The sequence below is a fragment of the Galleria mellonella genome, unplaced genomic scaffold (assembly GCF_026898425.1).
Source record: "Galleria mellonella isolate WM207_F2 unplaced genomic scaffold, CSIRO_AGI_GalMel_v1 utg874, whole genome shotgun sequence".
NCBI lineage: Eukaryota > Metazoa > Arthropoda > Insecta > Lepidoptera > Pyralidae > Galleria > Galleria mellonella.
In genome coordinates, this window is record NW_026442167.1 from 436192 (window position 1) to 463415 (window position 27224).

The 27224-nt window shown below is 35.7% G+C and overlaps 3 protein-coding genes across 3 annotated transcripts in view; 2 read left to right on the forward strand and 1 right to left on the reverse strand.

Annotated features, from left to right (window-relative positions):
* Positions 1 to 19144, forward strand: part of LOC128202311 (cadherin-23-like) — a 42867-nt gene extending 23723 nt beyond the window's left edge. The window contains 14 exon segments of the mRNA XM_052902156.1: positions 3560 to 3685; positions 3968 to 4088; positions 5759 to 5856; positions 6348 to 6480; positions 9821 to 9925; positions 11686 to 11855; positions 12493 to 12591; positions 14334 to 14529; positions 14856 to 14965; positions 15799 to 15956; positions 16542 to 16748; positions 17351 to 17512; positions 17927 to 18017; positions 18277 to 19144. Of these exon segments, the coding sequence (XP_052758116.1) occupies positions 3560 to 3685; positions 3968 to 4088; positions 5759 to 5856; positions 6348 to 6480; positions 9821 to 9925; positions 11686 to 11855; positions 12493 to 12591; positions 14334 to 14529; positions 14856 to 14965; positions 15799 to 15956; positions 16542 to 16748; positions 17351 to 17512; positions 17927 to 18017; positions 18277 to 18366 (1866 nt within the window). The 3' untranslated portion in view covers positions 18367 to 19144.
* Positions 19145 to 20826: 1682 nt separating this feature from the next.
* Positions 20827 to 21416, reverse strand: LOC113518879 (transmembrane protein 258). The gene is made up of 2 exons (XM_026903902.3): positions 21260 to 21416; positions 20827 to 21179 (listed from the first exon to the last, which is right to left on the reverse strand). The coding sequence occupies exons 1-2, from the start codon at positions 21263 to 21265 to the stop codon at positions 20940 to 20942; spliced, it is 246 nt and encodes an 81-aa protein (XP_026759703.1). The 5' UTR covers positions 21266 to 21416; the 3' UTR covers positions 20827 to 20939.
* A 410-nt stretch (positions 21417 to 21826) lies between these two features.
* On the forward strand, positions 21827 to 27222 carry LOC113518872 (RE1-silencing transcription factor-like). Its single transcript, XM_026903895.3, has 3 exons — positions 21827 to 23118; positions 23886 to 24125; positions 25169 to 27222. The coding sequence occupies exons 1-3, from the start codon at positions 21963 to 21965 to the stop codon at positions 27211 to 27213; spliced, it is 3441 nt and encodes a 1146-aa protein (XP_026759696.2). The 5' UTR covers positions 21827 to 21962; the 3' UTR covers positions 27214 to 27222.
* The last annotated feature ends 2 nt before the right edge of the window (positions 27223 to 27224 follow it).

The following is a 27224-nucleotide window of genomic DNA, read 5'->3' on the forward strand; positions in this document are numbered from 1 at the left end:
TTGAGTTGTGTGCAGCCAATGGCTCAAACATATTTACTTATGGTTATGTACATTTAAATTTAAATCTTGGCATGCATAGAGATTACAGCTGGCGCTTTGTTGTTGCTGATGTAACAAAACCTATTATTGGTGTAGATTTTTTAAAATTTTATAATCTAATAGTTGATTGTCGCAATAAAAAACTTATAGATAACACTACATCTATAGCTTCAGTAGCTACTTTTGCAAATTGTAAAGATGTCCACTCTGTGAAAGTCTTGACTGGTGATTCTCAGTATCACAAAATTCTTAACGAGTTTCCGGAAATCACTAGACCAGCTGGTACACATCACGCCACACCACATAACACTGTTCACCATATTCGCACGACCCCAGGTCCTCCAGTAGCTAGCTCACCCCGTCGTTTAGCACCCGATAAACTTAAAATTGCTCGACAGGAGTTCCAGTCGATGATTAATAGCGGCACAGCCCGACCTTCGGAGAGCCCTTGGTCGTCGCCTCTTCATTTAGCGCCAAAGAAGGACAACGGTTGGCGTCCATGCGGGGACTATAGAATGCTTAACGCCCGTACCGTGCCTGACAGATATCCAATTAGGCACATTCATGACTTTTCCCATAGCATTTCAGGCTGCAAATTTTTTAGCACGCTAGATCTCGTCAAGGCCTATAATCAGATACCTGTCAGCCCGCAAGATATACCGAAAACGGCGATAACAACACCGTTTGGGTTATTCGAGTTCCCATTTATGACCTTTGGTCTTAGGAATGCTGGTCAAACCTTTCAAAGGTTTGTGGACGAGATGACCAGGGGACTTGATTTCGTCTATTGTTATCTTGACGACTTCTTAATCTTTTCTAGGAGCGAAGCGCAGCACGAAGAACATCTTCGTATGGTCTTTGCCAGGCTGAAAGATTACGGTATGCTTTTAAACACGTCTAAATGTGTCTTCGGGGCCCAAGAGGTAACCTTTCTAGGCTACAGTATCTCGGAGCGCGGCACCAGACCATTGGACTCTAAAGTGCAAGCAATTAAAGACTTTCCTGCTCCCACTAATGTACGTCAGTTGAGGAGATTTTTGGGTATGCTCAATTTTTACAGGAGATTTCTTCCTCAAGCTGCTAAAACCCAAGCCCCTCTAAATGCTTTACTGACTGGTGCGGTTAAAGGATCACATCCAATTAGTCTAACAGCTGATACTCTAGCAGCTTTCGAAGCTTGCAAGGATGAACTATCCAACGCTGCATTATTAGCACATCCAGACTGCACTGCTAAACTTGCACTGGTGACAGATGCATCTGATAAGGCGTTGGGTGCTGTTTTACAACAGCTTACAAATGGGTTATGGGAGCCTTTAGCTTTCTTCTCTCGGAAGCTAAGTCCTTCACAAGAAAAATATTCACCCTACGACCGAGAACTGCTTGCAATATACGACGCTATTAAATATTTCCGACACATGCTCGAAGCTAGGCATTTCATTGTGTATACTGACCACAAGCCGATTAGTTTTGCATTCCATGAAAGGAAGACAAACTGCTCGCCTAGGCAGTATAGACACCTAGATTTTATATCTCAGTTTACCACCGATATTCGTCACATATCTGGTAAGGACAATGTCGTGGCCGACACTTTGTCACGCATTGATGAGCTGAGCGCACCTGTAAGCCTAGAACAGTTAGCTGAAAGCCAAGTCTCAGACCCCGAGTTAGCAAAACTAATCAAGGAAGGTTCATCTTTGCATTTCGAAAAACTAACAGTACCTGGAAGTCACTTACCTTTGTATTGCGACGTCAGTACAGCGACCTCCAGGCCTTTTGTTACAAAGATTTTTCGGAAGCAAGTTTTCGATAGCTTGCATTCCTTAAGCCACCCAGGCGCAGACGCTACCGCCAAATTAGTCGCGGAACGGTTTGTCTGGCCGGGAGTTAGAAAAGATTGTAGGGACTGGGCACGCGCCTGCATTTCGTGTCAGCGTGCAAAAATTAATCGGCACGTAACAGCCCCTCCTGGTAAATTCAACTTACCACGTGCGCGTTTCACACAGATTCATATAGATCTGGTGGGTCCACTCCCAATCTCGCAAGGCTATCGGTATTGTCTAACTGCTGTAGATCGTTTTACACGATGGCCAGAAGCAGTACCGATAGAAGACATTACTGCCGAGACCGTTGCCAAAGCCTTGCTGTCGTCCTGGATTGCCCGTTTTGGTTGTCCTACAGTCATTACAACTGACCGTGGGCGACAGTTTGAATCGGCTCTGTTCGAAAGCCTATCTAAAATGACCGGTTTTGAACATAAACGGACAACAGCTTACCATCCACAATGCAACGGTCTCGTGGAACGCTTCCACAGACAACTTAAAGCGGCAATAGTATCTCATGCTAATAATCAGTGGACAGAATCTCTGCCATGGGTCCTGCTCGGCGTCAGAACCGCCTTTAAAGGGGATCTACAGGCATCGTCTGCTGAGTTGGTATACGGTGAGCCTTTGAGACTTCCCGGTGAATTTTTTGAAGCCAACGTACCCGGAACCACAGACATTTCTGAATTTTCCGCCCGTCTGAGAAAAATAGCTGAACATTTACGTCCAGTACCCACTTCACATCATAGTACCCCAAAATGTTTTGTTCATAAAGAACTAGATACTAGTGATCACATCTTCCTACGTGAAGACGCATCAAGTGGTTCACTTCAACCCGCTTATTCTGGTCCGCATAAAGTGATAATAAGGGGGGAAAAATTTTTCAAAATTTTACATAAAAATAAAGAAGTTACGGTCTCCATAGACCGATTGAAACCGGCTTTCATATTAGCAGACCAGGAACAGGAATCCCTACCAAAAATTCAAAAAGATCGTACTACTCGTTCTGGGCGGCGTGTCAAATTTACAGATTTTTATCGCCCTTGACGGTCTCTGGTGGGGGGTGGTGTAGGCGACTTACATATATAATATAATTTTGTTTATTTATTTACAAATATTTATTTATATATTGTAAATGACTTGCACAATTAATATTATATTTAATTTATTTATTTACAAATATTTATTCACATATATTTATTTATATATCTTACACACGGCAAATCGTGCCGGCTGGTCTAAAATCGTATAGAGGTAATGAAAACGTGCAGTCGAGTAGCGTTGCCGCTCGATCTATTTTTAACTCGTGACGGTAGCCGCGCGGCCTGCGCGGGCGCATAGACCAGTCGAAAACTACCGCTTTGCTGGACAGTTGTTTTAATATTTGAATGTCGCTTTCGCTTATTTAATATATATATGCTCGCTAATTATTATCTTTGTTTGTGTCCTAGATCTTGTAATGTATATATCTGTGCTTGTATAATCTTTCTCCTTCTGTGTTTATGTGTTTATGTGAGTTGTGAACATTGTGTGAACGTACTTAAACATTTTACAACTGTAAGTCAGATTTTAATTTATCTACTGACATACCCACCAAATACCTCATCGTCATATATTTACATATTCCCTAAAAGCCTATGATCAACAGTAGACAGTTCATGACTGATCTAGATGGATAAGGCCAAAGCAACTGTTCATAGGCCTTCGACCACGGCGTGCCCCAATTGTTCGACGATGAAATATACGAGATAGAGATCCGGCCGTACAACTACCGCGCACCAGAGTTCGTGTTCCCCGCGGACGGCACCACCGTACGTCTTGCGAGGGTGAGTACCGCCAAAGTTCTTATTTTGCTTAGGTGTTTTTTTATTGATAGTCTTATTTTAACCGACTTTAAAAAAGGAGGAGGTTCACAACTGGGATGATGTTTTTTTTCATTACTGTTACCTCATCACTGCATCATTTATAAACCAATTTAGAACTTTTTTTTTATTTAAAAGAGTATACTTTCAGATTGGTACCATAAAAATTTCATTAAAATTAGTTTAGTAGTTACATTTTTTAATTAAAAATACTTTTTATAATACGTTACTGCACTGCGTTAATAGGAGAGAGCTACAACGAACGGCTTGCTGGCGCTGGTGAACGGAGAATTCCTGGATCAAGTGTCAGCAACGGACGAGGACGGACTCCACGCGGGCCTAGTCACCTTTGACATATCTGGTGATGGTAAGGAAACACACGCGTTTGCTAATCCGTCCCCAATGCGAATTGGATTAGATATAGCTTTGAATGGCAAACGTACAGACGGTCCACCTCATGGAAAATGGTGACCATCCTCTATAAATATGAACAGCACCCATAAACATTTTTTAGAAAGAAGCTTCACACTCCTGATATGGTGGGCACTAGACAACTCTCGGATGGGTGTGATCCAATTAATTTGATTTCGAGTGTAATAGTAATAATATTAAATAATAGAGAATAGAAGAGGCAAAATGCTGGGCCACCCCTTATACGACATGACGATTTTTTAAGAGCATTGTAGAAGGCAAAATAGAGGGCAAAATAGGAAGAGGTAGACCAAGGAATAACTACATGGGACAGATAAAAGAAACACTAGGTGTCATGTCGTATAGGGAGATCAAGGATATGGCCTGGGATAGAGCTGGCTGGAAGAAGAATTAGTTGCACCGACAAGAGGAAACTCTTAAATGAAAAAAAAACTACTAATATTAATTCTGCTAATTTTTGTACTTATAATAAATAATGTTTTGTACTCAAAACATCAAATAAATATATGAAATATTTTTTCACGAATAGTTTAACGGCTTTTATAATGTTAGAATTTTATTAAGGACATTGACAAGAAACAAAAACCTTTACATTACATATACATATGATATATTATTTATTATACACAAACATAATGTCAAGAACAATTAATTTTAAACGTAATGTACATAGGCGAGCCTATCTCTAATAAGAGATTTCTTCCAGCAAACCTTCTCAAGTGAATTGAATTGTTATTTAAAAATAAAAATAGTCATACGATTTGTGTACCTTTTCTTATTTATTTTTTTATACATCTTAGAATGGCAAACAAGCTGACAGCCCACCTGATGGAAAGTGGTAACTGTCGCTTACAGACATGAGCAGTACCATGGACATAACACAGTGTACTGTTTCGCCCATGATACCCCCCATGCGTTGCCATTCCTGAGGACTCAGGTGTTATTCCTCTGTACCCAGTAAATTCACGCCATATCCCACCCTTCAAACCGAAACACAGCCATGCAAACACAACTGCTTCACGGTTGAAACACGAATGGGACAGAGGTGCCCAAGCAATCGAATTTTGTACAAAGTCTCCCTCTGGTATACCTACCTTGCATAAACATATTCGTAAGATAAGTATATACAAAAAATAATACAAACTACATATTTATTACACAAAATAAATAAACATAAGAATATATTATTAGATAATAATGTATATATTCTACAGATTTTAAGTTTTAAGTAAGATTTTAAGTTAAAACCGTTTGTATAGTGCAAACAGATAGACGAAATATTTTTACGATGACGATTATATGACGTATTATTGATACGCTTATACCGGAGGGAGACTTTTTTCGTGTTTCAACCGTGAAGCAGTTGTGTTTGCATGGCTGTGTTTCGTTTGGCGTGAATTTACAGGGTACAGAGGAATAACACCTGAGTCCTCAGGAATAGCAACGCATGGGGAGTATCATAGGCAAAACAGTATACTCTGTTATGTTCATGGCACTGCTTATGTCTATAGGCGACGGTTACCACTTTCCATCTGGTGGGCCGTCAGCTTGTTTGCCATTCTAAGTTGTATAGAAAAAAACGTATGATTTCATTGTTGTTCATAGCTGAAGCAAGTCAATTCTTCGAAGTTTCGAACAGCGGCGAAAACCTTGGAACACTAATGCTTCGAGAACTTTTCCCTGAAGACATAAGAGAATTCACGGTATGTGGTATTAATTCTAATAATAAGTTGACACTCTTTTCCTTTAGGGAGGCAGAGGACTTCTTTGTTGAAAATACCGTCAAAAAGAAATGACGGGATTGGGATTACTAACTGTAATGGGGTCTAACTGCCCCCTTGCTGATTTGGAACCCTATTACTAGTAATATACCCTATCAGGTCGACCTCCACCTCCTTGCTGTTCCCCCTGGAAACCACCGTGATTTATTCATTAGTGAATTTGTCACGATGGGCTTACTGACCTGCCTTTTCATTCTCACCTATCATCCCTCACTGATGCCCCGCCAGCCTATATCGTTAGCGCAGGCGTGGTTAAAAAAAAACCTCATTTAGTCCTTTAAGCGTACACAAATAGACTTGCTATGAATGTCCATACACCGTCAAGTTTAGTGGATGCCAAATTTAATGGTATACGGCCACCATAAGTGTAAATACCTAATTAAACTTTTATATAATATATTGAACTAAATTAGGTGACGATCCGCGCCACTGACGGTGGCACCGAGCCGGGTCCACTCTCGTCCACCTCCACTCTCAACATAATCTTCGTGCCCACACAGGGAGACCCTGTATTCAATACAAACACTGCTAATATCGCTTTCTTTGGTAAGTGACACTGTATTATTGTCATAAATATAATTAAGATTGACTTCCACGATAAAAACCGATTTTAGTTGTGGCAAAACTAATTATTTTTCTTCAAAACTAAATAACTAAACTAATTATGAAAAAAATCTGTGGAACTAATCTGTCAGTATATCGTTTCAGATAAAAAAAAGATTTTTTCAAGTCGGATCATAATTGACGGAGTTGTGAAGTAACAAATATAAACATTCAAATACCTCACATTCAATGACTTGTTTGTCTCTCTCATTCGTGCTGCAGTTCACAACCGACCGACTTCTCAGCCTGAAGCCATTATAGGACATTTTTTTTTATGGGTGAAAATGATATAGTAACCCCGCCTGCGCTAACGGGATACGCTGGCGGAGCACCAGTAAAGGGTGATAGATGAGAATGAAAACAGGCCAGTTAGCCCATCATGATGAATTCATCAGGAATTAACCATGATAGTTTCCAGGGAGAACCGCGAGGAGGTCGACCTGGTTGGGTATATTGCTAGCAATAGAATAGAATAGAATAGAATAGAAATCATTTATTCAAATAAACTTACATTGAAGCACTTTTGAAAAGTCATTACATTTTTTTTTAATTTACCGCTCGTTCGGAAAGCTGTCTCATCACAAGAAGAACGAGCAAGAAACTTGCGTGATGCTCTTTTAAATAATTTTATTATTATTTTACATTTTTAAGTTTAATTGTGTGAATACAAACCACCAATTAGCACTAATTCAATTAAATACTCAAAAAGAGAAAAAAAAAATTGAATACATAACCAACTGGTTAAACAATTAATAAGAGGAAATCAGTCATAGTGATTAGAGCAGACCAGTCCCTACAAGCAGCACCCGTTCACGAGTATGACGGATGAGCCAGCCATCACTGCGCTCGACCATATTTTAGGGAGCCCAATGACCCGGCCCACCACGCCGCCACAAGTCTGGACATTTTAGTGAGCATGACTACTCAAAACACTAGACCACGTCAAAGCTACTCACAATTGCCATCTGATAGTTATAGTATTCACATTTTACATAAGAATGCATGCGGCAATTAATACAAAAAACCGCTACGCTTTCATATTTCTAAAATTAATCAATTAAATCAAGAAAGCAATGAGAAAATAAAATTATAACGTTGTATGCTAATAAACTAATTATTTACTTGATATGTTGTCATCTATGAATTCGTCTATCCTGTAATAGGCTTTCTTACATAAAAATTGTTTAATATAAGATTTGAATTGCCTCTCTGTCAGATTTAATGCAGATTCCGGCAGTTTATTATAAAATCTTATGCAATTACCATAGAATGAATTACTGATTTTGTGCAGACGGCATTTAGGTAAAATAAGCTTATTTATATTGCGTAAGTTTCTACTTGTACAGTCTTTGAGTTTTTTAAAACTCGCTAAGTTCTTCCGTGTATACATAATATTTTCATAAATGTATTGTGAAGTAACTGTGAGGATATTTGAGTCTTTAAAGCACTGACGTAATGACTCTCTTGAACCCATACCATAAATAGAACGTATGGCTCTCTTTTGTAAAACAAATATAGTATTTATATCGGCTGCTTTACCCCACAGCAGTATGCCATAAGACATTATGCTATGGAAATAACTAAAATATACAAGTTTAGCCGTCGCCACGTCTGTTAATTGCCTAATTCTTCTAATTGCATATGCAGCAGAACTGAGTCTACTGGCCAATTTTGAAATATGGGGCCCCCATTGTAATTTCGAGTCCACTGTTATACCTAAAAAAACTGTATCATTAACAAAATTTACTATTTCGTCATTAAGCAATAACTGTGTATTTATTAGTCTTACATTAGGAAGTGTAAATTTTATACACTTTGTTTTGCTGGAATTTAATAATAGGTTATTACATGTAAACCAATTTAATATTGCAGACATAGCACAATTTACATCGTCTAATTGATTACTTTGACGTCCAATTTTAAACACTAACGAAGTATCATCCGCAAACAGCACTATATCTGCAATTTTCTCTACCATAAAGGGAAGGTCATTTATGTAGATTAAAAAAAGAAAGGGGCCACAAGATTGACCCTTGTGGAACGCCCATCTTAATATTAGCTCCCTTAGATTTTACACCGTCAATATCTACAGTTTGAACCCTATCCTCTAAATAAGTTCTCATTAATTTTAGATCATTATCTCTTATACCATAATGTTCGAGCTTGTACAAAAGCGTTTTATGATCCACACAATCAAATGCCTTTGATAGGTCACAAAAACTCCGAGTGCATCCTGTGACCTCTCCCAAGATTCGAAAATATGTGTCATTAGCGCAACACCTGCGTCAGTGGTAGACTTGCCGGCGGTGAAACCATATTGCTGACTGTGAAGCAGTCCGTTAACCCTGAAGTGATGTAACATTTGATTTAACATTATCTTTTCAAACACCTTACTTAGAACTGGCAAAATAGATATAGGTCTATAGTTCCCTGGCTCAAATTTATCTCCTGATTTAAATAGTGGGATTAATTTGCTAAATTTCATTAAATGTGGAAAAACGCCATTATCAATACATTTATTAAAAATAGTGGCTAGATATGGAGCAACAATATCTATGAAAGAACTAACTACTTTTACAGACATGCCCCAAAGGTCTTCCGTATTTTTAAATTTAGCTGTTTGAATATTTTTATGATATGAAAGGGGCTAACATGTGAAAATTTAAATCTTAAAGAACAACAACCGATATTAGTCTCTAGTAATTTTTTTGCTCGAGATTGAGATGAGTCCAGATAAGATGTAATATCAATCGGAATATTAGCAAAAAAATCTTCAAAAATATTAACTACATCTTTTGTTGTTGTTATTAATTTATTATCATAATTTAATGTAAATTGATTACAGGCTATTTTAGATCTTCCAGTTTCTTTATTTATAATGCTCCAGATGGTTTTAATTTTGTCAGAAGACTGCTTAATTTGTTTATTAAAATAATTAGACTTAGCCATAATACAAACTTTTTTAAAAATTTTAGAATAATTTTTTACATAAGTGGTGAATTTGTCATCAAATCGATATTTTTTTTGATCGTATAAATCAAACAAAATATTTCTCAGGAATTTAATAGGATTCTCAGTCTCCATTACTAACAATCCTTTTCCCCCCATTATAGGACATTAGGTAAAGACGGGGACAGTCAGCCAGGAATGAGCGTTGATGACCAAATTGTCTGTTGATGGGCAACATATATATACTATTTTGAAAATGTGTTCTTAATAATGTATAGACTGGGCAAACGTGGATAAAATATCGCGTAATACTCATGTCTTTTTATTGTTATAGAAAAAGAACAAGGTCTGATAGAATCATTCCAGTTGCCGCTCGCTGAAGACCCCAAAAACTATAAGTGCGACAACGACTGCCACAATATATACTACACGATTGCAGGTGAATAAAGCGACTACCTTCGTTGTTGTTTTATATATTTTGCTATTTTTTTGTTTTTCATTCTTTTATCTCTTTTTACTGTGTATGCCTGTATTATGTGTACGAGTATATTTGTATTGTTATTTGTGTGCTGTCTTCTTTTCATTTAAGAGTTTCCTCTTGTCGGTGCATCTTCCTCCAGCCAGCTCTATCCTAGGCCATATCCTTTATCTCCCTATACGATATGACGCCTAGTATTTCCTTTATCTGTCCTATTGTGTGCTGTAAGTAATGCAAATAAATTATCTATCTATCTACCTCATAAAATGAGAAAAGCTAAAGTGGAGTTCAGTATTCGAATCTATATACCTGAAAGTACACCCACCTCATTCATTCATTCATATCAGCCTTTAACTGTTCACTGCTGAACGTAAACCTCTCCATAGGGGGTTTTACCAGTATTTGCCACGCTTGACAGGCGAATTGGCAATCGCAGTTGGAGATGTTTTAAGAGGGACGCAGCTGCCCAACACTCGCCCTCCCTTAGTCGCCTCTTACGACACCCATAGAAAAAGAAAGGCCTATTCTATACCAGGTCCACCGGGCAATCACCTTAATCGGAGGCTAATTCTCTGTAATCAAACAATTCGTAAAAAATAACAAATTTTAAAAAAGTGATATCAGGTGATTTTAGTTTCTAAATCATTCTGCAGAGCCAATATCAACATTCGCTTGCTGGCAATATATCCCAATAGGAGGAGCCCTATATTTGGCAGTGGCCAGTTAATGGCTGATATAATAAATTTCATAATTAAAGCATCTATATTTTATTTATTTTTTTAAGGGAAACTTATAGCTATAATAACTTAATAATTATTTATATAAAACAACAGTAAGCCAATTAAAAGCTTTCACATATAATTAACGAAAATTGATTATAGGTATATTTTATATAATAGATGGATAATAAACTTGTTTGTATCTCCATCAGAAATAATAACAAAAATAAATATACACAACAAAATAAAACACAACACAACAATAAAAATGGAAAACGTACACTGCACATGTATTATTAACAACAAAAATAAATATACACAACAAAATAAAACATAATACTACAATAAAAATTCAAAACGTACACTGCACATGTATTATGAACAACAAAACTAAATGTACACAACAAAATAAAACATAACACAACAATAAAAATTGAAAACGTACACTGCACATGTATTAATAACAACAAAAATAAATATACACAACAAAATAAAACATAACGATTAACATGTCGATTACTATTGACACCGTCGGTTCGCACCTGTACTGCTCAGTTTGCTCTCACTTATCAGGCTATTTCTCTGCTCAATTCTCTGATTGCTCAACAGCCAGATATTGATATATTTAATGACAAATTAGATATATTTTCTAAATATTGTTTAAAAATTTTAAGTTTGTAAAATAAACCTATGACTCACAACACTGATTTTTGGGATACTGTAAGTGTGGTGAGTAATTTATAAATAAATAAATAACACAACAACAAAAATTAAAAATGTACACTGCATATGTATTTTCTCTATTGTATTTTAACTTTCGAGTACCTAAATGATAAAATTGTATAAGAACCGGACTGTAAATGACAATAAATATGGACTAACTTAATTAGCCACTTACTGATTACTACGATACAGGCCTGCGAGCCTAGTGTAGTAATCACTGTTTGATAAATTGTGTACCCGCACTTTAGTTAAAGTTTTTATTATTATTATTCTATTCAGATGGCTACGACGAGGGTTACTTCAGCGTGGACCCGCTGCAGAACATAATATATTTGCAACGCGAACTAGACAGGAACGAGACCGCTACACACACCCTCGTAGTCGTCGCCAGCAATTCCATGAGTCCGGGCCCATCGCTCGCCAGCTCTATGTTAACAGTCACTGTTACCGTAAGTTTTACAATCGAGTACCTCATATACCTATTAGTTTTTACCTGCGACTTCGTCTAAATGATTTGTCCATCCCAAATAGTATGTGTATACCAAATTTCGAATTGATTGGTTAAGCCATTAAAGCATAATGAAGTAACAAACAAACTTTCACATTTATAAAATTAGCACAATATTTATTTATTTATCGCAAAGCAACAGATTATAAATTAATACATTAGTAAAATTAATATTACATTAAACAGCATCAAATTTGCACTCCAATAACTGCTCTGCATAACATTCGATATCATAAACATTAAAAGAATAGCGACGATAGATTTAAAGTAACAAATTGGCAGCCTTAATATAACATTGCACGGATTATTGGAAAATATAATAATAATATAAATTATAGTACTAAAGTACAGCTTGGACGTTGCCTGTCGCCCGCTGCGGCTTGACCTCATCCCCTCTCAAACACGCGTCAACACCCAAACTCTATTTTCCCGCGCTAATCGTAACTACACGTTACATTGTCACATGTACAGACGTGACTTTTTTCTGTAGTTGTGACAAACACGAATAGTGGCGTTTTTAGTGAAATGTCCGAGATGTGGTATTATTGAGGATTTTATTGTTACTTGATACTTTCCAGGTAAGAGAAGCCAACCCTCGTCCCAATTTCGTGAGCGACCACTACAGTGCAGGCATATCGACGTTGGACACGATCAACAAAGAACTCCTCACCGTAGAAGTAATTCTAATTATTAACTTGCCCCTTATTGTAAATAATAATTAGAACTAATAACCCTTTCAGACCTGAACGATACGGGCGTGAGATTTTAATTTGAATTGCGCGCGATATTAGACTTTAAAAAATTCTAATATCGCGCGCAATTTATTTTTACGCACGAAGCTGAAATAACATGATAGTGAGATTTTAAACCAGCCAATAAGAAATCATTTTAGCGGCAGTAATCTCGTGCGTGCCGGCAAGATGGCTTGGCTCCAAAACACGAAAATATATTTAATCTGAAAGAAAAAAAATCTTGGGTCTGAAAGGGATATCACGAGTTCAGTATTGACGTATATTTCAACTTTTCTTATACCACAAAGGTAGCTAACATGCATACAGCTTACAGCTGATGGTAAACGGTCTATAAACTAGACTATGGACGCTTGTAAAACTAGGGGTGTCACGTGCACGTTACCGACCTTGAAAAAACCTTAATATACCCTTTTTGAAGAACCCCATACTGTAGTTTCTAGGAAAAACCCTGGCAGGGTGCTCATTTCACAGTTTGAGCGTTCGTGGGAAGAAATTTCTCTGAAACCACACTGTATGTGACCATTTAGGTTCAAGCGTGTGAGGAAGAATTCCCTGTCGATGGCGAGCAGTGTGATGATAAAAGAGAGCTGTAGGCATCATAAGATTAAAAAAAAATTGTAACCGACAATCTAATATAAACACTGCAGCTCAACATCATTGTCACTTACCTTGATTAGAATTATTTTCCATAATTCTGCTACCATTAGTATGTATATGACTGCCAACATTCAAAGATTGACCACCACTGTTGCTATCAGAAGTCCCACAACCTTCCATAAGGTCATCAATCTCCAACTACCATTTTTCACGCACGTTTTGCGACACGTGCTTCATCTCTAAACGAGGCATCTTTAGGCAAATTAATAGATTGCTGAGCGATGGAAATATAGCTGGCTTATAAAAAAGGTTGTAAAACTTCTTGTAGTAGTGGTAATCATTGTTTATCGTATATAATCTATAACTATGTAGGTATATTTATATATGTATATTTATATTTGTATGTATGTATTTTTATTACATATTTGTATATTTATGTAATATTTGTTTAATGTATTCATGTATGTATATTTATATAATAATAATATGCAGTAGTTCTCTATTTTTTTTTAATGGGTGATAATGGGATGGTATACACCGGCGGGGCACCAGTGAGCGATGATAGGTGACGATGATAGCAGGTCAGTTTGCCCATTGTGACGAATTCAACAAGAATTGTTCACGATAGTTTCCGGGGGGAACCACGTGGAGATCGACCTGATAGGATGTATTGCTTGCAATGGGTCAGTTAGACCCCATTACTAACAATCCCTTTCCCCCCAAGTAGTTCTCTATTGTATGTGTTGTAATTTTTTTCACTGTATAATAAAATTTCTGTTTTACCAAAAGTTGACTGGGAGAGAATGCTATATAATATTAAGTCCGCCTATTGCACCAGACATTTTTTTGTAATGTGGTCAATAAAGAATAAATAAATAAAAAATAATCAATCTTTGAGTATTGGCTGTCGCACAATATTAATTTTAGCGGAATTAAACAACATATTTCTAATCGATCAACCAATGATATAAATTTCCACAAAAAAACATGTAGTTCAGTTAAAAAATTGCCCTTGAATAAAATATACCACATAAAAGTTCCATCTCTTGACTACATGACATCGTATTCAGGCGACCCACTCCGAAGCTGATGCTGTGATTATGTACGCGATCAACTATACATCGATGGTGGTCGACCCGTCCTTGGAAGCGGTGAAAGAAACCGCGTTCGCTCTGGACCCCAACAGTGGAGTCCTCACACTCACTATGCAACCAACAGTTTCCATGCACGGCATGTTTGAATTCAACGTCATCGCCAATGATACTGGTAATTATTCTGATTATAATCTCGTTTTCTCTCTTTAGAGACAGACAGGCGTTTTTTACAATGAAGTAGAACGAGGACGGGAATTTAAAACCTTCTAACTTTTCAATAAATCTTGATTCGCAACAGTACCTTCTTTTCTCACTGAAACTGGTCATTGACCATAAAAAAAATTGGTGATTGTACCGTACAAATACATATAAATTTCTAGATTTTACATCTTATTTCTTTGTTTCAAAGGTTAATAAAATTCGAATTAAAACCAATATTCAAATGTAAATTGCGTTTGAAACTATGTTACCATTATAGTTGTCACAATATGTTTCTAGATGGCGCCCAGGACACGGCAGCAGTGAATATATACTTGATATCGTCACTCAATCGTGTGTTCTTCATATTCTGGAACACCTTTGAAACTGTTGAAAAGAACAGACGCTTTGTAAGTATACGATTCACATATGACAGAGAAAAAAAAACACATTTTAATATTAAAAATATATTGTTGTTGCATCAGCCATTAACTGTCTATTGAACATAGCTTCTCCTATAAGTATGGTTCTGCCAGTAATTACCACGCTTGGCTGACGGGTTTTTCTTTTTTTTAATGAATGATAATGGAATGGTAACCCTACCCGCGCTATCGGTATACACCGGCGGGGCACCAGTGAAGGATGATAGGTGAGGAGATGAAGTAGGTCAGTTAGCTCATCGTGACGAATTCAACAAGAATTGTTCACGATGGTTTCCAGGGGAACCACATGGAGGTCGACCTAATAAGGCATATTGCTAGCAATGGAGCTGTCAAACTCCATTACTAACAATCCCTTTCCCCCCTGGCTGACGGGTTGACAACCGCAGTCTCGCTATTGGTGATGTTTTAAGATGAACGCTGCTATCCATCCCTCCACTATAAGCTCCCTTAGTCGGGAAAGGAAGGAGTGACCTATTCAATACCGATACCTACACGGCTAAAAAATATATAATTTACGATAAACATTTGGTTTACTAACGGCGACCAAGATTTGACGGAGATACCTTTAACTACATTTTAATCTAAATTTCATCAAAAATTCAAAAAAGGGGAAGTATAAAAAGATCTGTCAAAAACAATTACCTAGACTTTCTGTAAAAATTTAATTACAAAATTAACTAAGTACATTGTGAACACACATAAAGGAATTCAAATAGTTCTTAGAAAGAAAAATTAGAATGACGACTTTCGTTGTGTATTTCTGTGTTGGAGTAGAGGAGTGTCAGTAAATTTGTTGGCAGATCGCGCAAACGTTCAGCGCTGGGTTCTCTATGACGTGCAACATCGACCAAGTGGTGCCGGCGAGCGACTCGAGCGGCGTCATGCTTGAGGACGTGACCGAGGTGCGCGCGCACTTCATACGCGACAACGAGCCCGTACTGGCCGACGAAATTGAGGAGTGAGTAGTCTTCAATAATAACAACACATGAAAAGTACCATGGTTTTTTTAATGGATGAAGATGGAATGGTTCACTCGTCTATGGTAACAGTATACAATGACGGACAACCAGTGAGGGATAATTGGTGAGAATTAAGCAGGTCACTTGGCCCATCGTGAAACATTTTTAACATTAACCACGATGATTTCCAGAGGAACAGCGGGGAGTTCGTCCTGATATTGCTAGCAATTTATTTTATTTATATGTTTATTGGCAGTTATTACTAACAATTTCTATCCCTCAGTACCGTATTTTAAAGACCATAGTATGAGGTTCTTCAAAAAAGATATATTAACATTTCTTCAGGGTTAGCAACATGCACATGTCATCTCTAGAGCAGCTAGCATTCATAAGCTACTGGAATTGTTTACCGTCAGATCATCTGTATTTCCATTTTTGTAGTATAAAATAAATTAGCTAGTAACAATAGCAGTAGCTGCTCTTTATATTTTGTGAAGTGCCTGTATGTATACCCGCCATCTTTTCATTAAACAGCAATTTTAATATCTAAACATAATATTCTAACTTCAATGTTTACATTCCAGACTCCGCAGTGACACACTACTGCTACGCTCCATCCAAATGACCCTGAACACCGAGCTGCTGGTACTACAGGACTTCGTGACCGAGAACAGCCCCAACCCCGGCATAGACTCCAGCCTTACTATCATATATGTGCTGGCCGCGCTCGCCGGGTTGCTCGCCTTCATGTGTTTGCTGTTGCTTCTTACGTTCGTCATTAGGACGAAAGCGTAAGTCATCATCGTTACAACCAATTAACGTTCCACTGCTAGACATGGGTTCTTTTAAACTATGTTCATAAAATCATTTCGCCTAACTTTAACGTACAATCAAAACACTAAGTTTAGAAAGCTGAAATTTAGAACATAAATTTATTTTATAACGTTAGTGAATGCTAATAAAAGATTTTAAAAAATTGCAACCTAAAAAGGAAACAAGATACCCCGCGTGCGAAGCCTCAGTCTAGTCTTTCTATAAGTGTCAATTAACGATTTTTATCAACAAGGACTCCTAAATACCCTTTTATTTTAGCAGAATTTTAAAAGGTTTAAAAAAATCTGATATTTTCTAAATATTTATTATGTAACGGAAACTAACATTAATTTTGTTTCCATATATGTCGTCATATTAATGTAATTTTCTATATAGCAATAATGTACAGTAGCGCTCTGCTATGTAAACCTTTTCTTATAACGATAGTCGCTCACAATCTCGCAATAAAGTAAATTACTAATTTCACTCCACGCCGCGCTCTTTACATTATTACTATGCCAACTATTCTCAGCAACATAAATCGAGCATTCTCAAACACTAAGATTTTTTGTAATTTCAGTCTAAACCGCCAACTGCAAGCACTATCAATGACCAAGTATGGGTCTGTAGACTCTGGACTGAACCGTGCCGGCATCGCACCCGGCACTAACAAGCACGCCGCCGAGGGCTCCAATCCTATATGGAACGAGTCCATCAAGGCACCAGACTTCGACACTTTGAGGTAATCGTACAATACTCCATCGCTTAGAATTGTCTTATAGTGAGAGGGAGAAGGTTGTAATGGTATCTAGTAACCTTTTTACTAAATCTGACATGGAATGAGATCATTAAGACTAACTAATGAGATCATTAACACTTCTACATCAAGAGATATTCATTGGATACTAACAGCTAACTTAATAACTATAAATTTATTAAAAATTTAATAAATCCTCGACACAAACAAACCTAAAAAAAAGCTAATGACCTCAAAACGCCTGAACAGTAGCTTTCAAACAAAAAACTCATCATAATCAGTAAATTTGATTAGAAGCTACGAAGCAGACACATAGATATTTTTACATTGGAAGTTAAAAAGAACTATTTTGCTTAAAAAAACGTAAATAAATATATTTACCATTTATATTTCCAACAGTGATACGTCAGACACATCAGATTTGGTCGGCATCGAAGATATGATGGAGTTCAACTACGATAACACGCCTACAAAAGAATCCGCGAATCCGGTAACTTGATCTTCTTTATAATTTTTTTTAAGTTACATTTATTTTTACAATTTTCGATCGGAATTAAACGATTTATTAACATTGTTTAACTAAACATCAGTAACTATTAAAATACTAATGATGACAAATAGGATCGATTGAATACAATTAATTATTGGATATGGTAAATCGGTTTTTTTATCCAAAAAAAAATTAAGAAACCTATACTATGCATTCCGCTACTACTCTTTATTTTTAACGCTTACTTATTATTTTCCAGTCAAGAGACACGGTGGCCACCCACAGCAATAACTTTGGCTTTAACGCTAGCCCATTCAGTACCGAGTTCACACACAACTTTGGACAATAACGTAGTGACGGACTAGCGGAAGAGGTAGCCCGCCCCGCACCTCGGGTCCTGGGAGAGCTTTCAAACGCCTTCATTTTCCTCCTCCTATATCCATATTATATGTAAAAATCTAATTCTTAATGTCTAATTTAAATTCCATTTGCAAGATTTTAACTAAATGAACATAAACGCTTACACATACAAATGTGAATTAAATAATAAGCTTGTAAAATATAATAAATTACTTAAAACTCGTTCAGATTTCCCACCTCGGGATTCTGATGAGCTTAATCCGCCACTGCGGTAACCCGCGTTTCATTTACGCACCGCACTACCATTTACAATAACTCTACAGTTTTTATGCTGATTTATTTTCATTTAAGAGTTTCCTCTTGTCGGTGCAACTAATTCATGCATCTTCCTCCAACCAGCTCTATCCCAGGCCATATCCTGTGCTGTGTACTAACTAAAAATTTGCCAACCAAGTGACGACTCTCACGGCAGAAAAAAGGCGCGAAAGTACTTGTGTTGTTCATATTTTAGGTACATAAAAATGATAAACTACCGTTAGAATAATGATTCTATTTTTATTTGTAATTATTTAAATCAAATTTTCAATGACTGTATAATCAATAATATAGTATTTTTTATTACTAACATATTTGTATATATGTAAATAGTGTGTATTTTATTTTTAAGAAAATTAAATCAATAACTTAATATTAAAATTAGTTTGTTTATTACAATTGTTGCAATGTTAAACTGATTCGCACAGCTTATTAAATCCTATGAATAATTACGATTTATTTTTCTTTAGTTTACAAACATTAAAGTCTATACCTATTTAGGTTCTCCATTGAAACTATTACGCTCGTGTCACTTCTTATCTTCCTTTATTACTCATAATAACATTAAACGTAACTATTACCAGAAGGAAACTGCTTGGGCACCTTCGTCCCATTTGTGTTATTTTTGTCGCTCCAAATGACATTTTTTGGAGCAACAGAAATAATTCAAAATATTGCTGCAAACGGCCAAAAAATTAATTCTACGTTCAAAATCAAAGTTTATCACAAAGTGGGCTCATTGCATAAATTCAACAAAACGATACAGATATTTAAAAACGTTATCGAAGTTCAGAAGCAAAAATTTATTGCTACCACGAATTACTACAGATGTGCCTATTGAATTCAAATGCATTTAATTCCCAATTAGATTGGCATTCGCAATTTTATATATTTTTTAAAAATAATGTATGGCAAAACAACGTTTGCAGGGTCAGCTAGTATATAATATATAATATAGAGCGTTCATTGTAGAAGGTAATAAGAAATATATACAGGTGGATATCCCTTAAAGGCGTTTCTTTTAACCAACCTTAAGAATGCAAAAGGAGACAATATCTATAGGGTTTTGTTGATATTGTAATTTTATCTTACTAATAAAATTGTAATGAGACCATATCCATATTTAAGAGATATTCAAGTAAAAGGTCTTAATAACACCAATAGATGCCAAATCAATAATTTTTAGAAATTTTGTTGGTCTGACTCTCAGCATGTTTATTCCAGCATTATACAAAACTACATCAAATTGGATGCGATGTCTACATCTCAAATTCTCAGTGGTCTATTAAAAAAAAATTCTACTTCTAAAATCCATATGTACAATATAGTAGGCAAAAAACTAGTAGTCTATAATTTGGAGTAATATTAAAAGTACATGAACTGATTTAACTGTGATCCTATATACATGTACATTTCTATTTATATATGATTTTTTTTTGATAGTTGAAATGGAATGGTTGCTTCATTGGTGCTCCGCCAGCGTAACCTGCGCTAACAGGTTACGCTGGTGGAGCACCAATGAAGGGTAAGAGATGAGAATGAAAACAGGCCAGTTAGCCCATCATGATGAATTCATCAGGAATTAACCATGATAGTTTCCAGGGGGAACTGCGAGGAGGTCGACCTGGTTAGGTATATTGCTAGCAATGGGATTCTCAGTCTCCATTACTAATAATCCCTTTCCTCCCTTATATATGTATTAGATAATGTAATATATCCCTAAAAGGCAGAGTTTATCCTGTAATAATGCCCTCCTCGCTTCTATTTGCTGTGCCCGACAGGGTCTACAATATACTATATCAATTACTGACATCTTTTATAATATTGTAGAATGCAATAAATAAATTTAATTGAATTGAATAATAATAAAGAACTTTAAATAATTATACTTGTTGTATCATATCATATTAGCAATAATATAACCTACCTAGTACAACCATATCCTATATGGTAGTGGCAATTGCATTAGTTTTAAGGCTTAAACAAACTTTAACATATTAATATAAGGACTATATCAGGATGTCACTAATCATTCCATCAACCTGGATTTGGGCACAGGCAAATCACCACTGTTGTGCAATGATACTTGCTAAATACCCAATATCAATGAGTAGTAAATAAAACCGTAGAAAAATATTAAATATAAAAATTTATTTCTTAAACATATAAACTCATTTAATCACTGATAATCAACCACACATGTTCTCCAGGAATGCCAAAACAGATTAAACTTTAATTAGTTCAATATCACACATAAATGCCCACCCATAATAACAAGAACAAAATACCGAATCCAGAGAATAATGCGGCGACCAAGGATAAAAGAAGTTCTTTAAATAAGTCTCTGGACAATTTGGTGCTTGTAACTTCGTAGACGAAAAACCAGGCCGTGAAGAATATGCCGATGCCGAGCAATAGCAGCGTTAGATGAGGAAACACCGCCGGATTAATAGGTGATGCATAACGCACCATCGACTCTATTTCCAACTGTAAGTTTTAAATTTTACTTTATTTTTGCAAATAAAAGTTTAAACAAACAAATAATAATAAACTATTGGTGTACTTACGCTCATTTTTTTATTTTTTTTATTTTATTAGTTTCGTCTAATATTTAGAAATAACACGCCGCAAAATTGAGCAATAAATTATGAATGACACCGTCCAATAAGATTGTGACAGCTGTTAACAGATTATTACGGTATGACAGTCTATGAAAGCTTTTTAATTTGAAGTTTGAAGTAATAAGTAATGGGATTGAACGTAAATCTGTAATATCGATATTAATTGTTTAAAATAATAGTAGGCAAACTACAGACCTAGCATAACAATAGGACACCCAGATACGAATACTTTGAAAAAACAGTGCCATAAACGATCATGTAGTATAGATAATACTATCTTATAATTGTGATTTTAGTTGAAAAATCGCTCCATAAAAGCATTTCCAACAATTTTTTATTTTACTCACACGCTTTGTATACATACATATAATACAGCTGTTCTTCTTCTTCTTTTTTTAAAATGGCTTCTACCGTAGAATACAGCATGTTGTTATTTAATCTTTGCACTGATTTAGTATCATACAGATTAGATTGACATATGAACATTTGTTTTTTTTCTCTATCTATGAAGGAATGAAAATCCAATGTTTACAGCTGTTTTTATTTCTAAATAGAAATACGAAATTAATTTTATCACATTGTTCGTAGTAATATTTGTATATATTATGTTATTATGAAAGATGTGAAGTTGAAATGAAAAATATTTGAAATGTCTTCATCATGTTTTATAATGAAAATGGACGGGACAGCCATGCACAGTTTGAACGAAATCAACAACGATGCAAAACCTCTGATACCGAAAGAGAAGGTCATGTCTTACGAGGAGAAATCAGTAGGATCCACAGCATTCTTCAAGTGCGAAGCTTGCCCATACATGGCACTGGCTGAAGATGACATTAAATTTCACTTATTTACCGTTCATCCTGACCTTGCTAAGAGCAACGGTCTCGCAGAAAACATACAAATTCCATGTCCAGGATGTAATAGCATTTTCGACACCGAAGAGACTTTAAGAATCCATTTACGCAATCACCATAAAATGGGGATTAAAGATGTCAAGAAAATGATCAAAAGTTTAGTTCAAATTGCTTTGAAAAATACGAAGTTGAAAAAGGACCATAATACTAGTAGTATTACATCAACCTCACCAAATTCGCAAGAAATCGCTGATGTCAAGATACCACAAGTGATTGAAATAATTCCTGATGCTGTAGCCACTAAAAACGACCTACCAAAAGGTGTTGCTTTTATATCTGTTGATGAGTTGAATAAAATGAGTACACCAAATTTTGAAAAAATTGATCCGAAAGAAATCATTCAAGAAGCTAGCATTAATATTGTGTACACGAATGAAGTGTCCACACAGTATGTAAATGTAGCAGATGAAGCAACGTCAAGCACGAGTTGTAACCTCATACAGGTGTCCAGTGTCACACCTGATTTAATATCATCGGTTCTTCCTTGTGTGACAAGTGAAGCAAACAAGTTGACATCACCATCAAAAGACAATATGGAGTCACAGGTGTCTATGCCAGAATTAAACAAATCTCTTTGTGACAACACAAAAGGCAAAGATATAGAAAAGAGATTAGGGAAATTGTGTTCAGTGATTGGATGCCACACACGGTTAAAAGCGGATGATAAGCTCACATACCACACAAAATGTCACCAAAATGGAAAGCTGGTTTGTCCTGAATGTGACAAAGTGCTATTGACTGTTGAAGCACTGCACACACATCTGTGGAAGGTCCACGAGGTGGACTTAGAGTTGCCAACATGTGAGGTATGTGGATTCAAGACTTACAAGAGGTATAGACTTCTTAATTTGCATATGAAATGTCATGGGACAGTTAGTAACTATACATGTAAGTATGTTTATTATTATATTAAACAGTTCAATTGTAAGACTCATTAATTAAATTAATAAATGAACTTTTAACAAAAAGTAATAAACCTATAATTAATATTTCAATTTATACTCAAATTAATAGCAAATAAAATAATAACAGAACTAAGTTACTATATTAGGTTGCTTGGAGTGCATGATCAATGATATTATTAGCTATGTTCATGACACGGAGATGGTAATGTATGAAATGTCTCCTACACTAAATGTGTAAATTAGGATATAAAGAGTTCAAGAATTATTGTTGTTTTCCTCATATTCCTAAGACAGAAGTGATCAATTTCATAAATAATTTATTATAATTCATAATAATACATTTCAGATTGTTATAATCATTCTACATAATAAAGAAATAAACAGTGTATGTAATGATCAAATCAAGTTAAAATTATAAAGGTGTCCTGTCACACTTTCTACTATTCTTACAAACATTTTAAGAGTGAGCTTGTTTGTTTGTTACCTGATAGTTCTTTAATGACTTAATCAATCACTATGAAATTTGGTTACTTTTTATTCTGATCCCACAGACCAAGTCACACGTTAAAGTTAGTAACTTATAATTATATCATACCCAGCTCAAACCACAAGTACAACAAACAAACAAACTACAGAATAATTTTGCTGTCATACTTTCAATGAGAATCAAAACTTAAATCTCATTCCATGCAAAACATTAATGTTACTGTATAAAGTGTCATACAAATACTTTTATTTCTTCATCACCAGGTTCAATATGTTTAAAGGCATTTAAAAATGCAAACCAATTATCGAAACATAAATTGTTTCACAAGAAAGAAACTGATGTTGTGCAGTGCACAATCTGTCAGAAGGAATTCAATGATGAGAGGAAACTCAAGACCCATGTATCTGCAGTTCATGAGAAACTGAAACCTTTCAAATGTATCTACTGCAGTTACACATCGGCTAGGAAAACCGAGATGAAACTACATTCACGCTCACATACTGGTATGATCTTTGTTTGTATCTCACAGTTTCGTCTGCATGAATCTGTATATCAAATACTCTATGTTTCAAGTTAGGATATAACTTATATCTTTACCAAATTTATTTATATCTGTTCAGTAATTTTTATATGAAAGAATGGTGAACATCCTGAATTGATCACAAACTTATGCATTTATTTATTTATTTATTTTATTTATTTGGGATAACAACAACTTTTTACAAAATTGAATACGTATTAAATTACATTTACTACATATTAGCCAATAATAGTTATCCACAGCGCAAAACAAAAGCATCCGTTAAGCAAATAAAACCATATTTCATAACAATATTAGTATGATGCATCCGCTACAATGCTCGCACTGTACGTATACTGGTAGGTATTTATAGCAATATATAGTAGAATTTATCATAAATTATAGCTAACAAAGCTGCATGGATGTTCTTCTATTGTTATATTTGTCACAAGCTTTGTATTTTACAAGTTGACAGGTTACTAAATTAAAAGATTGCTAAGTTTACTTTTTTTTACATAATTTGAGATCCACTGACCACTTGAACTCATTGAACACATTTATTAAACATAGGTGTCCCCTTTAAACAACTCCAAGTTAAGTAACAAATTGGTCTTAATTGAATTAAGAATCAAATTTAAAGAAATATAATAGAATGTATACTTATCTACTATTTTCATATATAGTTACCAATATTATAAAAAAAAAGATTTGAGTTTTTGTATGGTTATTTATTAATTTGTTTACAATGGATAAATAAAAAAAAAACTCAACCAATTTTTAAATTTATTTCACCTATAGAAAACTACATTATCACCAAAGTAACATAGGCTATATATAATTTAAAAAAATATTTGAGATCCCTACGAAAATTACAATAATATAAGCCATAGTATTAAAAATTTGCCTATTAAAGATAATATAAAATGTTAATTTATTTTAACCAGAGCGGATCGCTAATCATTTATAGATTAGGAAGAAAAACTTTTTCATTAAGCGGAAAATCAATATAATATGATCATTTTGCAGGTGATAAACCATATGCTTGCAACCAATGCAGTTACAGGTCTGCTGACCACAACGCGTTGCGACGTCACAAGAAACAGCACACTAAAGAGGGAGTGTACAAATGCAAATACTGCCCATACACTACCATACAGTCGACTGTGTTCGCTTCACACATGATATCCAAACATCCCAATGTAAATTCCACTGACATCCACCAATGCCCTTACTGTAAATTCAAAACTGTAAATAAAGAAAAATATGTACTCCACCTCACTACACACAGAGATAAAGAAGGTATACAACTTCTAGTAGATATGATGAAAGTTAAAACAAGCAAACCAAGCTGGAACATACCAAGTGGTACAGCAGAGAGTCCGGCCAATGAAGTTACGATAGAGAAGGAGCAAAGTAAAGAATCTAGTCCTAAAACAGTAAACGCTATACCCATTGAAGTATACGATTGTGACAGTTTTTCAGAAAGTATGCCACAGGACTACTCGAAAACATTCTGTGCTACGTCAACGAACGATGTGCAGCCACCTGATTTTAACAATCAAGTAATTGTTACAGATTTAAGCAAAGATGACAATAATTCAGATTGTCTAATCTCTGAGAGTTCCAACGACACTTTAATGGACAGACATCAGTTCACTCAGCAACACCCCCTGGAGATATCTTATGATAATCCTCAGACAAATTTACACGGATTCCTCAATACATCTGTGTCAATGGAACAGTCTTTATTGCAAAGTAACAATGTTAATTCTCTAGCTTCTAGTCATTCTCCTATTGGAAACAGTATAGGGAATAATATCATGAGTAACTTCCCAATCAGATTGCCACCCGTTCCGCAGATATCTGTTCGAAATAACATAATGCTCAAGCCGGTAGATAAACTATCATTTCCAATGACTAAAGTTACTGGGCCCATTATAAAGCCGACACAAATACTCCCTGTGCCATCTTCAAGTAATTCCCCAGTTAATATTTCAAACGAGCCTGAGGGAGTTCCAAGGAAGAAACCTAAAATATCGGTGAAAAGTAATTTAATTTTAAAAGGGCCAGATGAAGAGAACATGTTCCATTCACAACAGAAAATGGCATTTAAAAGATTGGAAGACAACGAACGGTTTGGATTGGGCAGTCCAGTGACGTTCAACAATTTAATCACTACACAGTTCATGCAGCTGCAACCGGAGCCGGTGCTCAGTGAATCGCCAAACGATATATTACCTTATGCCCAAGAGACAATGTTGGACGATTCCTCCACAACGCCTGTCGATAGCGGCATGAACGGTGACTCTCAGATGTTCACTTTCAACCAACAGATGAATGTAAATTCGATAATATTGCTACCGCCCCCGCAGAAAATACAGAATAACGACCCAAGTTACATTAAATTAGAATCGACAATAAAACAAAATACACAATCGCCTAGTTTGGAACGGATGTGCAATGCAAACATACTGACCAACCAAGCTATAAGTAGAGAATACAAAGCCTCCCCGCCGCTTGAGGATATCCATAAAAATATGAGCGAAATAAAAAACGAAGTTAAATCGGATGCATTTTACAACATACCCATGAACAATACAGCCACTAATCCACCTATTATAGATCAGTATTTAATAGATAATCTCATTGGAGAACAGTACATGCCAGGACATGTAGATCTATCGGCAGTTGTGTTGCCAGAAGTGTCTGATGATCAACAGAACGACGTCATAGAAATCGATGACAATTCCGATGATAATAAATTGCTGCCCAGGTATGATATGAATTTCCCATTAGAATCTCTTTACTTGATGCACGATTTCCATTTCTTAGACAACGAGGCTCCAGCCAACAACATGCCCACCGATGTAGCTGTTAATGAAATGAATAGAATTATAAGCGAAGTGCCAATTGTAAATCAAAAGGAGAACATGGACGCGCCGCCGTCTGATAGCTCCGGTAACGATTTCCCAAGCTTCATTCAAGGGAAGAAGGATCCCATGATGAACACTTCAGTTAGGGTATGCACTAATAAAATCAATGTCAAAAATATAGAACTAATGAAAAATTGAATGTAAATAAT